The sequence below is a fragment of the Bubalus kerabau genome, chromosome 3 (genome assembly GCF_029407905.1).
Source record: "Bubalus kerabau isolate K-KA32 ecotype Philippines breed swamp buffalo chromosome 3, PCC_UOA_SB_1v2, whole genome shotgun sequence".
NCBI classification, from domain to species: domain Eukaryota; kingdom Metazoa; phylum Chordata; class Mammalia; order Artiodactyla; family Bovidae; genus Bubalus; species Bubalus kerabau.
Window position 1 is genome coordinate 346,575 of NC_073626.1, and position 15,597 is coordinate 362,171.

The 15,597-nt window shown below is 43.2% G+C and overlaps 1 protein-coding gene across 7 annotated transcripts in view; it reads right to left on the bottom strand.

The window, feature by feature from the left end:
* The window catches only part of EXOC2 (exocyst complex component 2), a 126,626-nt gene that overhangs the window by 63,583 nt on the left and 47,446 nt on the right, over nucleotides 1–15,597 (bottom strand). For all 7 annotated transcript variants that reach the window (XM_055570444.1, XM_055570443.1, XM_055570442.1 and 4 more), the window contains 4 exons: nucleotides 13,901–14,046; nucleotides 13,689–13,770; nucleotides 12,847–12,949; nucleotides 9,519–9,637 (listed from right to left, as the gene is read on the bottom strand). In XM_055570444.1, coding sequence (XP_055426419.1) covers nucleotides 9,519–9,637; nucleotides 12,847–12,949; nucleotides 13,689–13,770; nucleotides 13,901–14,046 — 450 coding nt within the window. The remainder of the gene's footprint in view (nucleotides 1–9,518; nucleotides 9,638–12,846; nucleotides 12,950–13,688; nucleotides 13,771–13,900; nucleotides 14,047–15,597) is intronic.

Consider the following 15,597-nt stretch of genomic DNA (forward strand, 5'->3'; position numbering starts at 1 on the left):
TGCTTTATTGACTATGCCAAAGCCTTTGACTGTGTGGATCACAATAAACTGTGGAAAATTCTGAAAGAGATGGGAATACCAGACCACCTGATCTGCCTCTTGAGAAATTTGTGTGCAGGTCAGGAAGCAACAGTTAGAACTGGACATGGAACAACAGACTGGTCCCAAATAGGAAAAGGAGTTCATCAAGGCTGATATTGTCACCCTGTTTATTTAACTTATATGCAGAGTACATCACGAGAAATGCTGGACTGGAAGAAACACAAGCTGGAATCAAGATTGCCGGGAGAAATATCAATAACCTCAGATATGCAGATGACACCACCCTTATGGCAGAAAGTGAAGAGGAACTCAAAAGCCTCTTGATGAAAGTGAAAGTGGAGACTGAAAAAGTTGGCTTAAAGCTCAACATTCAGAAAACAAAGATCATGGCATCCGGTTCCATCACTTCATGGGAAAGAGATGGGGAAATAGTGGAAACAGTGTCAGACTTTATTTTTCTGGGCTCCAAAATCACTGCAGATGGTGACTGCAGCCATGAAATTAAAAGACGCTTACTCCTTGGAAGGAAAGTTATGACCAACCTAGACAGCATATTCAAAAGCAGAGACATTACTTTGCCAACAAAGGTCCATCTAATCAAGGCTATGGTTTTTCCTGTGGTCATGTATGGATGTGAGAGTTGGAGTGTGAAGAAGGCTGAGCGCCGAAAGAATTGATGCTTTTGAACTGTGGTGTTGAAGAAGACTCTTGAGAGTCGCTTGGACTGCAAGGAGATCCAACCAGTCCATTCTGAAGGAGATGAGCCCTGGGATTTCTTTGGAGGGAATGATGCTGAAGCTGAAACTCCAGTACTTTGGCCACCTCATGCAAAGAGCTGACTCAGTGGAAAAGACTCTGATGCTGGGAGGGATTGGGGGCAGGAGGAGAAGGGGACGACAGAGGATGAGATGGCTGGATGGCATCACTGACTCGATGGACATGAGTCTGAGTGAACTCCGGGAGTTGGTGATGGACAGGGAGGCCTGGCGTGCTGCGAGATTCATGGGGTCACAACGAGTCGGACATGACTGAGCGACTAAACTAAACTGAGAATAAAACTTATTTTATTAACGTATCTAATATACGTATAACAAGACGTTTACTGTCTTTTTAAGCACAGAGCTGTTTTTGTAGTTTTGCAGAAGACTTGAGGAATCTGTACCAAGTCTCCTAGTGCAGGCTATACCTAACCAGCTGCCCAGGAGCCACCTGAGCCTACGTTATGGAAACACTGGAATTAAATTTAGTAACCCCACTGATTGTCTAGATAAAGGTCCCAGCTGTATTTTTTAAATATCAAGAAAAAATACAGTTTAGTTATACTGCATAAATTCACAAAACTGCACATAAATTTGAAATAAAATTTATGCATGTATTTTGATGAGCTTGAGTTGAAAAATACAGCCTTTTTATATTTTAAGACAATTGGATCAAACATTTTTATTTCAGCAAGTAATTAGCTTAATAATCTGGTCAATGTCTGAAATATTTAAAAGAGGAGATAATTAGCACAGCCTCTATGCTTAATCTCCTGAGAAGGAAATGGCAACCCACTCCAGTACTCTTGACTGGGAAAATCCCATGGACAGAGAACCCTGGTAGACTACAGTCCATGGGATCGCAAAGAGTCAGACACAACTGAGCAATTGCTTGCTTGCCTGCCTATGCTTCATATTTTCCCTTTATAACAGATCCATACTGTGATGGTTCAGATCAAACCTTTCCGGTATCAGTCTACATTTCCAAAGAGAACCTGAGCCACCCAGAAGAGTCCTTCTTCCTGCCATGTGACTGTGCACAAGAAGCCCCTGCTTCTACTACTCTAGAAGCGCTGGTCCACCTCTGCCCCACCACGTTGCTGGGAAGTCCTAATGACGCAGCAGACTGATGCTCCCTGGAGTTGCTAGATAGAGTCAGCATGTATTTTAAGACTTAAACTTGTTTTCAGAACAATGGAAAAAATGCCTTTGAAGGCTACCTTTAAAAATCCTGTTTGGGAATGTCGGTAGGGGGTTAAACCAAAGGCTTTTCCTGACAGGAAACCTGGAGATTTAGTCTCATTTTGGCCCTATTTCATAGGAATTTTAAGGGACAAACGACACTTCTTATAAGGCAGTAAAAGTTTCAGAAGAGAAGCCAAACAGTTAACTAGCCCAGGCTGGAAGAAAACAGATTCGTCGACAGGCATTTACGCTTTAAAGATGAATTCTTTAATGCCGATCTTTATTCTTGCTCTTTCCCCATCTTTGTCTCCCCTTAGAAAAGCCAAAAGATAGCATGTGGGCTACAGAGGCAGGCCACGAGGAGCAGCGACGTGCTCCCGGGTGCCCAGCTGGCCGTGCTGAGGGGCCACGGTCACGCCTGTCTGAGTCCTGGTGTGCACCATCAGGCACCACTCAGGCTGGTCTGTGCTATGACCATAAAACTGGCATCCAGAGAAGGTGCTGCTGGAGTGTCCACAAGAATAGCACCCTGGGACCTACCTCTGCGGACAAAGCTTCATATGCAAACAACCTGTCCTAGGAAAACAACGGCTTTTACGGAGGACTTGGCTCAGCCCGGTCATGTCTGACTCTGCAACCCGACGGACTGCAGCACGCCAGGTCTCCCTGGCTCGGAAAATCTGCCACCATCTCTGCTCATGAGCTTTTCTTGAAGACCACAAGACAAATACAATTGGCATTTTTAACACAAACCACAATGTAAAACTTTTAAAAAATTATATCAGGTTCCTTAAATTAATGCATAAAAACCAGCTTTACTTACAAAGACATCTTCTCCTGTCTGAAGTATTTACACTCTACCTTTTAAAACTGTAGTTTCACATCACAAACACTGTCTCAGGTCGTAACCCTTCTGCCTGGGGTGGGTGAATCAATTTCTCTTCTTTGGTGTTCAAGTCCAAGTGCAGATGTTGCAACAGAACTCACAATCCATTCTTTAGATTCAGAACCCAACAAGCCTTCGTTTTGAAAACAGGTTCCTGAGAGGACCTGAATGAAAGTGAAGAAGCTTCACAAGAAGTGAGAAATGCTGGAAGAGACGCGGACACTGCCACCACCATGCCATTAGCTCATTGTGTCCAGAAACCCATCTGATGGAACATTAGCTTCAGCAACAGAACAGAGAGGTCCGTGGAACTGTGTGCCCGACTCAGAGAAGCTGAGCAGTCATGCAGCTCCTCAGAGGCAGTTCCCTCATATGCAAAATGTGGACCCAAGTCATGTCTGAACCAGACAGTTTCCCAGGTTTCTACCAGACCCACAAGGTTGTAATTATGAGAGGATGCCAACAGAAAGTCCAAATGATACTTAGGAATCCTGCCCCGTACTGACCTCATTTCTGTTACACATAACTAGGATATCTGTAAACCGGGATTCCATCAGAACAACTGGTTGTGAATTAACAACAACAACAACAACAACAAAAACTATAGTTATTCCCAGCAAACTTATAACTAAAGCCAATATTTTATATAAACATCCATCTACAAACACAATAACCTCAGATATGGAGATGACACCACCCTTATGGCAGAAAGTGAAGAAGAACTAAAGAGCCTCTTGATGAAAGTGAAAGAGGACACTGAAGAAGGTGGCTTAAAGGTCAACATTCAGAAAACTAAGATCATGGCATCTGGTCCAATCACTTCATGGGAAATAGATGGGGAAACAGTGGCAACAGTGGCTGACTTTATTTTTCTGGGCTCCAAAATCACTGTGGATGGTGACTGCAGCCATGAAATTAAAAGATGCCTACTCCTTGGAAGAAAAGTTATGACCAACCTAGACAGCATATTACAGATCAGAGACACTACTATGCCAACAAAGGTCCGTCTAATCAAGGCAATGGTTTTTCCAGCAGTCATGTATGGATGTGAGAGTTGGACTATAAAGAAAGCTGAGTGCTGAAGAACTGATGCTTTTGAACTGTGGTGTTGGAGAAGACTCTTGAGAGTCCCTTGGACTGCAAGGAGGTCCAACCAGTCCATCCTAAAGGAGATTAGTCCTGGGTGTTCATTGGAGGGACTGATGTTGAAGCTGAAACTCCAATACTTTGGCCACCTGATGCGGAGAGCTGACTCATTTGAAAAGACCCTGATGCTGGGAAAGACTGAAGGCAGGAGGAGAAGGGGACGACAGAGGGTGAGATGGCTGGATGGCATCACAGACACAATGGACATGGGTCTGGGTGGACTCCTGGAGCTGGTGATGGACAGAGAGGCCTGGAGTGCTGCGGTTCATGGGGTTGCAAAGAGTTGGCCACGACTGAGCGACTGAACTGAACTGAACCATACACACATGCCTTCACTACATCATTACATACCTGCACACAGCAGACAGGAGCACAGTACAGAGCTAACGTGTCCAGGGACAGACACACTGATGACGACAACCAGGAAAGCATCTAGGGGCCAGCTGGCCACAGTGGACGCTATGTCACCAATGGCTAATTCTTGTAAGAGATACAAGTTCTGTCTCCATCTGCGTGACGCCTCTGCACTGCCATCATCTGCCTTTGCACTGACCATCGATTAAAAAGTTACAGTATCTATGTACTTCAAGAGCTCAGATCAGATCAGATCAGATCAGTCGCTCAGTCGTGTCCGACTCTTTGCGACCCCATGAATCGCAGCACGCCAGGCCTCCCTGTCCATCACCAACTCCCGGAGTTCACTCAGACTCACGTCCATCGAGTCAGTGATGCCATCCAGCCATCTCATCCTCTGTCATCCCCTTCTCCTCCTGCCCCCAATCCCCCCCAGCATCAGGGTCTTTTCCAATGAATCATCTCTTCACATGAGGTGGCCAAAGTACTGCAGTTTCAGCTTCAGCATCATTCCCTCCAAAGAAATCCCAGGGCTGATCTCCTTCAGAATGGACTGGTTGGATCTCCTTGCAGTCCAAGGGACTCTCAAGAGTCTTCTTCAACACCACAGTTCAAAAGCATCAATTCTTCAGTGCTCAGCCTTCTTCACAGTCCAACTCTCACATCCATACATGACCACAGGAAAAACCATAGCCTTGACTAGACGGACCTTTGTTGGCAAAGTAATGTCTCTGCTTTTGAATATGCTGTCTAGGTTGGTCATAACTTTCCTTCCAAGGAGTAAGCGTCTTTTAATTTCATGGCTGCAGTCACCATCTGCAGTGATTTTGGAGCCCAGAAAAATAAAGTCTGACACTGTTTCCCCATCTATTTCCCATGAAGTGATGGGACCAGATGCCATGATCTTTGTTTTCTGAATGTTGAGCTTTAAGCCAACTTTTTCAGTCTCCACTTTCACTTTCATCAAGAGGCTTTTGAGTTCCTCTTCACTTTCTGCTATAAGGGTGGTGTCATCTGCATATCTGAGGTTATTGATATTTCTCCCGGCAATCTTGATTCCAGCTTGTGTTTCTTCCAGTCCAGCATTTCTCGTGATGTACTCTGCATATAAGTTAAATAAACAGGGTGACAATATCAGCCTTGATGAACTCCTTTTCCTATTTGGGACCAGTCTGTTGTTCCATGTCCAGTTCTAACTGTTGCTTCCTGACCTGCACACAAATTTCTCAAGAGGCAGATCAGGTGGTCTGGTATTCCCATCTCTTTCAGAATTTTCCACAGTTTATTGTGATCCACACAGTCAAAGGCTTTGGCATAGTCAATAAAGCAGAAATAGATGTTTTTCTGGAACTCTCTTGCTTTTTCCATGATCCAAGCAGATGTTGGCAATTTGATCTCTGGTTCCTCTAACTTTTCTAAAACCAGCTTGAACATCAGGAAGTTCACAGTTCAAGTATTGCTGAAGCCTGGCTTGGAGAATTTTGAGCATTACTTTACTAGCGTGTGAGATGAGTGCAACTGTGCGGTAGTTTGAGCATTCTTTGGCATTGCCTTTCTTTGGGATTGGAATGAAAACTGACCTTTTCCAGTCCTGTGGCCACTGCTGAGTTTTCCAAATTTGCTGGCATATTGAGTGCAGCACTTTCACAGCATCATCTTTCAGGATTTGGAATAGCTCAACTGGAATTCCATCACCTCCACTAGCTTTGTTCGTAGTGATGCTTTCTAAGGTCCGCTTGACTTCACATTCCAGGATGTCTGGCTCTAGGTCAGTGATCACACCATCGTGATTATCTGAGTCGTGAAGATCTTTTTTGTACAGTTCTTCTGTGTATTCTTGCCATCTCTTCTTAATATTTTCTGCTTCTGTTAGGTCCATACCATTTCTGTCCTTTATTGAGCTCAACTTTGCATGAAATGTTCCTTTGGTATATCTGATTTTCTTGAAGAGATCTCTAGTCTTTCCCATTCTGTTGTTTTCCTCTATTTCTTTGCATTGATTGCTGAAGAAGGCTTTCTTATCTCTTCTTGCTGTTCTTTGGAACTCTGCATTCAGATGTTTATATCTTTCCTTTTCTCCTTTGCTTTTGGCTTCTCTTCTTTTCACAGCTATTTGTAAGACCTCCCCAGACAGCCATTTTGCTTTTTTGCCTTTCTTTTCTATGGGAATGGTCTTGATCCCTGTCTCCTGTACAATGTCACGAACCTCATTCCATAGTTCATCAGGCACTCTATCAGATCTAGGCCCTTAAATCTATTTCTCACTTCCGCTGTATAATCATAAGGGATTTGATTTAGGTCATACCTGAATGGTCTAGTGGTTTTCCCTACTTTCTTCAATTTCAGTCTGAATTTGGCACTAAGGAGTTCATGGTCTGAGCCACAGTCAGCTCCTGGTCTTGTTTTTGCTGACGGTATAGAGCTTCTCCATCTTTGGCTGCAAAGAATATAATCAATCTGATTTCGTTGTTGACCATCTGGTGATGTCCATGTATAGAGTCTTCTCTTCTGTTGTTGGAAGAGGGTGTTTGTTATGACCAGTGCATTTTCTTGGCAAAACTCTATTAGTCTTTGCCCTGCTTCACTCCGTATTCCAAGGCCAAATTTGCCTGTTACCCCAGGTGTTTCTTGACTTCCTACTTTTGCATTCCAGTCCCCTATAATGAAAAGGACATCTTTTTTGGGTGTTAGTTCTAAAAGGTCTTGTAGGTCTTCATAGAACCGTTCAACTTCAGCTTCTTCAGCATTACTGGTTGGGGCATAGACTTGGATTACTGTGATACTGAATGGTTTGCCTTGGAAACGAACAGAGATCATTCTGTCGTTTTTGAGATTGCATCCAAGTACTGCATTTTGGACTCTTGTTGACCATGATGGCCACTCCATTTCTTCTGAGGGATTCCTGCCGGAAACTGCTTTTGAAATTGACAGTTAACTGAATGCTTGATATCAAGAAAGTACTGATAACACTTCAGGTAATGATAATAGCTTTCAAGAAGTTCAAGTGATATAGTTTTCACAAAGCATGTTTATCTTTGAAAATTACATATTGAAATAACTATAAATGAAATGAAGTGACCTGCTTCAAAAATAATTCAGGGTGAGGGAGGAGCTGTAGGTAAAATGAGACTGGCTGTGAGCAGGTAACTGTCTAAACTGGGCAGACACAGAAGAGGTCATGGGATCACCCTTGGTGCTCCTAAATAGGTTTGGAATTCTCCAAAATAATATACTCCTTCTGATGTGAGCTCAAAGAATATACCAGCTTTGCAATTAAAGAGCATGGACTTGTTAGGTCTATATTGTTTGTGTTAGCTGTGTTGCTGACAACAGGTGGGTATATGCGGCTCAGGATGTTCTTCTGAATGTCAAAGGATGGTTAAGATCATAATCTATAAACATCTGGCTAATGGATTTAAGAAACTTACACTGTATTGCCATGAAATTTATGGAGTAAGTTCAAAGAGCTATGAACTGTTATGTTGCACTTTTCAATCAAAAAGACCAACTTATGGAAATAAGTTTACGTAAACCTCATCACTAACAAGAGGTTCTAGTCAATGCACATTCCTTCAACCATGCCGCCAGCAAGGAACAACCTCTACAACAGGCTTGGTCAGAGTAAATAAAAAGGCAGGTCTCCAGTCACACAGAAGCGAATGTCCTTTTTCCCAGAGATGCTGCCTCTCGGCAGTGGTGGGTGAGTAAGTTTAGCAGTACGAAGCATCCAGATGACAAGGAAGGACTCCACCAGGTAAGGGTGCATCTCCATTTACCTCCAAGAAGGACCCAGACTTTAGTGATGGGATATTGAGTATCAGAGCTTTCAGGTATGGATGTAATAAGCATGAAATTTCCTGTGTGGTCTTTATAAATTAGACACGTTTTCCAGAAATTTGAATATTTTCAAAACTAAACGTGCAGTCGGATTGTTTCTTACAAGCCTGAGCAGGGAAACCTTCTGACAGACCACAGCCCTGTCTGTACTCCGGGCCATCTGACCACCTTTCAGCGGCCTTTCCCTGGAAAACCACACTCCTCCTTGAGGCTCAGTGGCAACAGCACCTCCTCCAGGAACATTCGGGGCCTCCAGTTAACCAGGCTGAGGCAGAGTTCTGTACTCCCCACTTCGGAATACCTCTCACAATTATACTTACGTGACAAATAAACACCTATGTGATTTTTTAAACCACTTCTCTCTCACCAAGGACAAGCTCCAAGAGGCTGGAGACCACCTGGGTCCGCTCAGCACAGTACTTCAGTCCTGAGCATGCACCCACCACACTGCCTGCCAACCCTGCTGCACCACCACCTGGAAGTTTTAAAGCCACTGGTGTGTGAACGCCACCAGGAGAGAGTCTAACACAATGGGAGGGGAGGGGAGGAGGCTGGGGAGTGACAGTCTTCAGAAACACCAGGGGACTGTGTCAGGCAGCCCCGGGCGAGAGCCTGCCCAACTGAGCAGACTCCGAGCACAAGAAACTGAGGCCTCCAGAAATCCACATCGACCTCAGACTGTGTGTGTTGTTTATGTTTTCACTTGTTAAAACTTGTTAAAATAATTAATGACACAACAGGAATTTGGATATGGCATCAGGAAAGAGATATTTGGGTTTTCCTAAACATTAAGAATAGAAAAAAACTGATTCGCAGCTAGAGAACACTCAAATCCAAGCCAGCTCACCCACGACAGGCTGTCACAAACGCCCGCGGCCTCCCTTCTGCGCCAGCCTCGCTCCCACACTGCCTCACTCTCCTCCCAAACCCAGCGTCACCGAGAGGGGAGGGCAGGGCCCATGTCTGCGCCCCTGGACTTGGCTCAGGGCCTTGTGTGCAGAAGAGCTCAACAGGCAGCTGATGGAGTGACGAGTGCACGTTTCTGCTGACGGACACAGGTACCATCCCTACACACCGTGTCACTTCCGCTGGAGTTACTGTCCACTGCCCAAAGCTCTGTCCATGCGGCCAGTCCGCACGAGACAGGCATGCTGAGGCTTACCCCACGCCTCTCAGTCCCTGGCTCAGGGAGGGTGCTCACGGTGGGGGTTGGGGTGGGCAGGGTGGCACAGGCACAGGCATGGGGAGCATGAGCCCCTCCTCAGCCAAGTGCCCCCAGAGCATGTTGAGTGACCAGGGTAGGGCCTTGCCTTTGAGGTCCCGCACGCAGCCCTCCCGGCAGCCGTGCATGAGCTGGAGGATCCACCGGTGCTGGGCCCCGATGCACTGCCACGCAGGGTCGCCAGGCGCGTGGAGGTCGGACAGGTACCTGAAACAGCAAGGCAACGGCTGACCGAGTCAGCTTCTGCTGCACAGCCATAAGGTCAAAACGAAAGCTAGCGTATCTTAAGGTCACAGCTTTTAAGGATACTTAAAACTCTGTCAACTAGTAAAGCGTTCATCAATACTTACTCTTTAATATTCAGTTCTAAATTTAACATATTTAAACTTCTTTGCATGAAATTAACAATAAAAGTGCATTTTAAAACGCTAGGACTTTATAAAAAGACAACCAAGATGACAGAGACAGCGTGCAGTGTCCTGATCAGAATGTGCCTGCTTAGCTCTCGGCCACACAGGAAACGCCAGCAGAGTCTCCGCCAGACGACCGTCTTCTCTGGTCTGAAACTCACGGCCACCAGATGGCAGTGCGACCCTGCTTTCTCTATGCTCCGAACAGGGCAGCTGAGACTTGGGACCACATCACAGAGGTCTGGTGACAGCAAACACTGATCTGTAAGCCTAAATTCTGTTTCGTGAGAAGATATTCCTCTAAATATACAGTAGAGGTGGGCATTTTTCTTGGTTTTAAAATAGGTTGAAAAATATTTAAAGTCTTATTTGTCTGTGAAAATTTCCAACCCAGATAGACAACTGAAGTAGATTTCTGCTGAAACATTGACAAATATTATTCAAAACTTAGCCCTCATGAAATACGTAAATATAACAACTTAAAGAAATTAAATCAACTCCAAAAGCTGGACTTGCTGTCTTAAAATCACTACAAGCCGTAAGCTGGCTACTGCCTTGGGGCTGCAGCTTCGCCTAGCAACCACCGTCACCAGCGGTGACACGCGTGGCCTCCCGCGGGGACACCACTGGGCGTCTCTCCCGGGCCCTCCAGCACCAGCACTTCCTTACTCGGGCTTCTCAGCCAGCAGCTAACCAGAGGAGAAGCAAGTCAGTGATAAACAAGACCTGCGTTCGAGAACAACCCCCGCCCTGCTCCAGGACGAACCGGGCGGTGGTTTTCCAGGAGGGGGCGCGATCCTGGCCCCACTCCCAGGGGCCTGGAGCCCACTGTGCTGAGCCTGTGGACTGTCTGCCGGAGCTTCGCCTCAGGCAGGAGAAGCTGTGTGTGCCCCCAGGGCTCCTGCAGCACCTCCTCCTGACGCCTGGGCTCACGCAGCACCCTTGGAGCCACACCAGCAGTAAACGCAGCAGCCCCCGCCCCGCGCCCGCCTTCCTCTCTGACGCACGCACGGAGCAGCACGGCTAGGCAATCAAGACGTCCCTCTGCTCAGCACCCCCTCAAACTGTAAGGCTCTTCAGTCCTTCCAAAATTTAAGAATAATCCTCTTTCTACCATCTTGTTAATGGGTATTACACAAAAAAGTTTTATAAAGAAAGATACATTTGTTGTCTCAGAAACTCTACAGTGTTTCAGTTCAAAAGTACAACTTGTGTTAAGGCTTTCCCCTGGTTAAATGACTTAATCCAGTAACTTTCTTTTCTTTTAGGATGTAGATTAAAGACTGTAAACTACATTTCAAAAATCTTGGCTTAGAATACAGTATAGATTATTGCTACTTCCTTTTAAACTTCATTACCAAAGAATACTTTTTAAAAAGGCTTTTTAGTGGGGAAAAGGTAAGGAATGTTAATTATGGTGAGCATAGACTCAAATTCTAAAATTTATGAGTTAGAGCTGTTAGGCGTACTTAGACATGATTTTTAACAATGACCAAGGAGAGAATCACACTGATATGCAAAGAAGTATTGCTACAGGGTACTCTGCTTCTTGATCAAGCTGCTAGCAGCAGCAGAGTAGGGAGAGAGGAAATTGAGAATGCCTCGAACCAGAGTCAGCACTGAACAACCGCACGGCAACAGGGGAGAGCCCCATGCTCACGCCGTGCACAGCTCCCAGTGTGTGGGGCTCAGACGCGCAGCCCTGCTGGCGATAAAGTTGAGGGGGGGCAGCCTGTGAGCACCCTGGTGCTGACAGGGTGGCTCATCATAGATTCCAAACTCCAACAGATGTTTGGCCTGGTTGTGATGTTTTTCCTATTCTTTAATAACTAAATCCTTAATTTAAAAAGGATGATAAATTGCTCCATGTAGTCTCAAAGTGTCAAAAATAAAGATTAAAAAGTAAATAAATTACTTGACATTTTCAGTGACATTCTTGTTCTTTTCCCTTTGAAAGGACAGGGAATAAAGCAATAGGCCATTTAAAAGAACCTTTTTTAATATTACTATCTTTTAAATGGTATCCAGTAGGTTAACCGGTCATGGGAACTGTGCATGAGTTATCCACACAACAGCAATTCACTACATAAAGAAATCCTGCACTTGATAAGGTTTAACATCATTTTCCTACCAGGAGATGTAACAGAATAACTGTAATTATTAGTGAAGCAGCATGGCAGAACACAGACAAGACGCTAAACAGCTTTGTATCCTAGATGACAGATTAACCTTCCTGGAACTCTGTTACTTTACAGGTTAAAAAAAAAAAAAAAAAAAGCAGTTGGATAACAACACACAGTTAATTAGCAGCATTAAATTTCTATGATTCTACAAGCCAGAAAAATTTCTGTGTGTGCTTTCTTCTGGGGACACTTAGAGAAAAGCACAGACAGGCTGTGAAGGCAGACAGCCAGAGGCCCCCACCTGTGTAGCAAGTGTGACCAGGTGCCACGCGGCGACCGCGTGGCTTGTTGGGGGGCAGCCGGCACCCCAGCTCCCCACGCCTGCCCACGTTAAAACTCCCTCCCTCTTGAGCAACACGGTTCCCACCACACTATGGGGTCCACGTTTCTGCTGCTACTGCCGTCCTTTCCAAGTCAGCATCCCCACCTCCTTTTCAAGCCTGGAAGCTTTCAGAACCCTCAGCTGTTGAGCCCTGCCCCACCTGCAGCACTGGAGCCCCGTGGGACAGCGCCACCCTCGAAGCCGGTCAGGGAGCAGTCCCCCAGCCAGGCTAGATCCTGTGGACAGGAGAAGGGCAACAAGGCTGCTTTCCCTTCACCCAAACTGGCAGGATTCTCTTGCCTTTAAAGGGTGACTACTCCCCAGTCTCTGAGTACACACAAGACCTGGTGTCCTACAGGGGTCCCCACACTTCTGCTGCCTGTCTTCCCTTCTGCCGTCTCATCGCTCTCCCAGTCTCCCCGAGTCTCTGTAAGAGCAACAGGACGTGTCCAGCATCACCCAGATACACGTGATTCGTTAAAACTCTCGCAGAAGGTTTACCTTATATAACGTTTCTGGTCATGTAAAGTTGATGGTGTCTCAAGCAACTTCTCCAGAAGTAATTCTCTTAAAGCTTCAATCCGTGTTTCTACTTCAGCATAATCTAAAAAGGAAATAATTACATGATTTACAGAATGAAAGTTTAAAATCAAAGTATGGAAAGCAGACTGGCTGTGCGGGATGGAGGGGCTGTCTGAGAAGAGGCAGGAGGGGAACTTCCCCAGAGATGAAAACATTCTCTCCAGGGTTCGGGTTACAGGGTGTGTGTACCTGTCAAACTCACTGGTGTGCAGTGTGAGAGCCTATGCACGTGCGCGCGCACACACACACACACACACACACACGCTGTAAATTTATCACAATAAAAATAAATTTTTCTGAGTCCTTTTGGATTTCTTTACAAATTTAATCAAGTCCTATGATAGTTTTCCCAGTTAATAAGGCATTTTAGGCTTTATTTTCTGTAACTCTACCATAGAGATAATTTCAAAATTTGCTTAAAGTAGGGTCAGAATTCATAAATATATTATTAGTCTTTCTAAAGAGGGAAGAATAAAACGTAGATTTCCAATTCTGTAAAATACCTGTAACAATTCTTTCCAATAAAAAAGACCTAAGTAGCATCACAATTATCAAGCATCAAAGGATGTCCACCCACCCTGTAGTTCTCTCTCCAGGTCACTAAGAAACTCCATTAAGCTACTTCTGAAGTACCCATCTTACACTTGAAAAAAGGCACCATATAAACAAAAGCTAAAATGCATGTTAACATTCTTTGCAAAATACATTTCACAATTTTCCTATAAAAGCAAAGTAGAAAATCTTAAAGTAATAAATCTTACATTTCTTGAAAACTTGCACCTCTGTTTTCCCAAAAAGTGACTTGGCCTTTTCATAATCATTAATAACCACATCATAATCACCCTTTAAAATAAAGAAACATTTTGGAGATTGTCAGTAAAGTTTAATTAATATGGTTAAGATAAAAAACATCTTAACAACTCTTTAAAATGTAGGATGTCTGCGCCCACAGGCACATAAACAGGCACCGTACCTTTTGGATGTTCCTTTCAATATTTAGAGGGAGGTTGAAAAGAAACTTGAATCGCTGGAGCACATTGAGTGCATTTCTAGTGGAATCTGCCTTGTCCTTTCGACCTAAGACTTCTTGAAATAATGTATCTGCAGTGTTACTTGCTCCTGTTTTAAAAGGAGAAAAAGAAATTTAGATAAAAACTAATTTTAGTCATAAAACGTGCAACTGGACAAAAGAAACAAAATGTTAGACTGCTATTATACTTGATATTATAACTCAGCAGACTTTTCTAAAAGTCAATTATATTGGAGTTTTTTTTTTTTTTAATTTTTTTTACAGTTTGCTAAAGCACAATTTCCATCTTGCTTGCTAAGTCTTTTCATATGTGTATACCAATTAATGGTATCCAATTAAGAATAACCATACTTACCAGGCCCAAATAAATTCTCTGATGTGAATCTACATTTATTTTAGCTTCTTTTAAGTTTTACAGCATTATGGACCCTTAGGTTATTTCATTAATTCAGATAATAGGTTAAAATACACACACATACATGATGTGTGCACACACAAGTACACTAGTTAAATTCTCTGGATTCAGTATCTATATATTCATAGTAATTAAAAAAAAAAGGAAGAAAAATTTTTCAGAAAAGTTATTCAAAAGAAGTATTTTAGACCTAACCCTATTTCTATGTAAGATTATCTATGCAGCAGGCAGAAAAACTACATAAGCAATTTAAAATATCAAATGTTAACACACTATCATTAATGAACATTTCTTAAATCAGCTTAGCATTTCTTAAAATGATACACAAACTGGACATTTTATATTTACATATATACATATGTATTTTTTTTTACCTTAAAGGCCTCAAATTATATGAATCACTAACTAAAGTTTATCTAAAACAAAATTTACTGTATATAAAAATACTTAAGCTTTTTCAACTTGTGAATTATTTTTAATTCGTCACAAGGAAAGGGGAGAAAAAGGATAAACTCTTTTTGGCTGTTTGATCACTGTTCATATAAAGTTTCTACATTATCTGGTCTAGTGACTATACTTTAAGCAAAGATGAAAAAAATGACCTCAGTCTCGCTGGGTGGCTGGCATGCCGCTTTCTCCAGTCCACACTGTGGGTGGCCTGAGCGTGTTAAAAGTCATCTTTGTCACATAATTGTTTTATCTAAATAATGCTTAAATTCTGTTGAAATTTTAAAGGCCTGACATAAAAACTCTGTTTTGTCAGTATAGCTCTTTTCACCACACTATTTAACGTACAATGCTAAATGTCTACTCTGAGAAAAATATATATATTCTCTTATTGCCACCAAATCACATAATGAAGAGTAAATGAATATTGGAAATCTGATTAAGGTTAAAAGTATTTTTCTTGGAATGCTTATTATCAAGCATTTATCATTTAGAAACACATGTCATGAATTGAGGCTTCATAAATGAACAGATTCCTGAATGAGGATTGAATATTTTTAAAGGCTGATTACTTAGGTGTGTGCTGTCAATGTTAAATCCTCAAGCACTTTCTCTACAATGAAGGAGTACAAAACATCAAAATTAGATTTTTTTCATCTTGAAGACAATAAAACAATACTAACATAATTTTAAACACTCCTAAAAAGCATGAAAACAAGTACAGGTAGAAAATCCACTTCAAATTAAATAATATAAATATTTAATACAGAAATCGCAG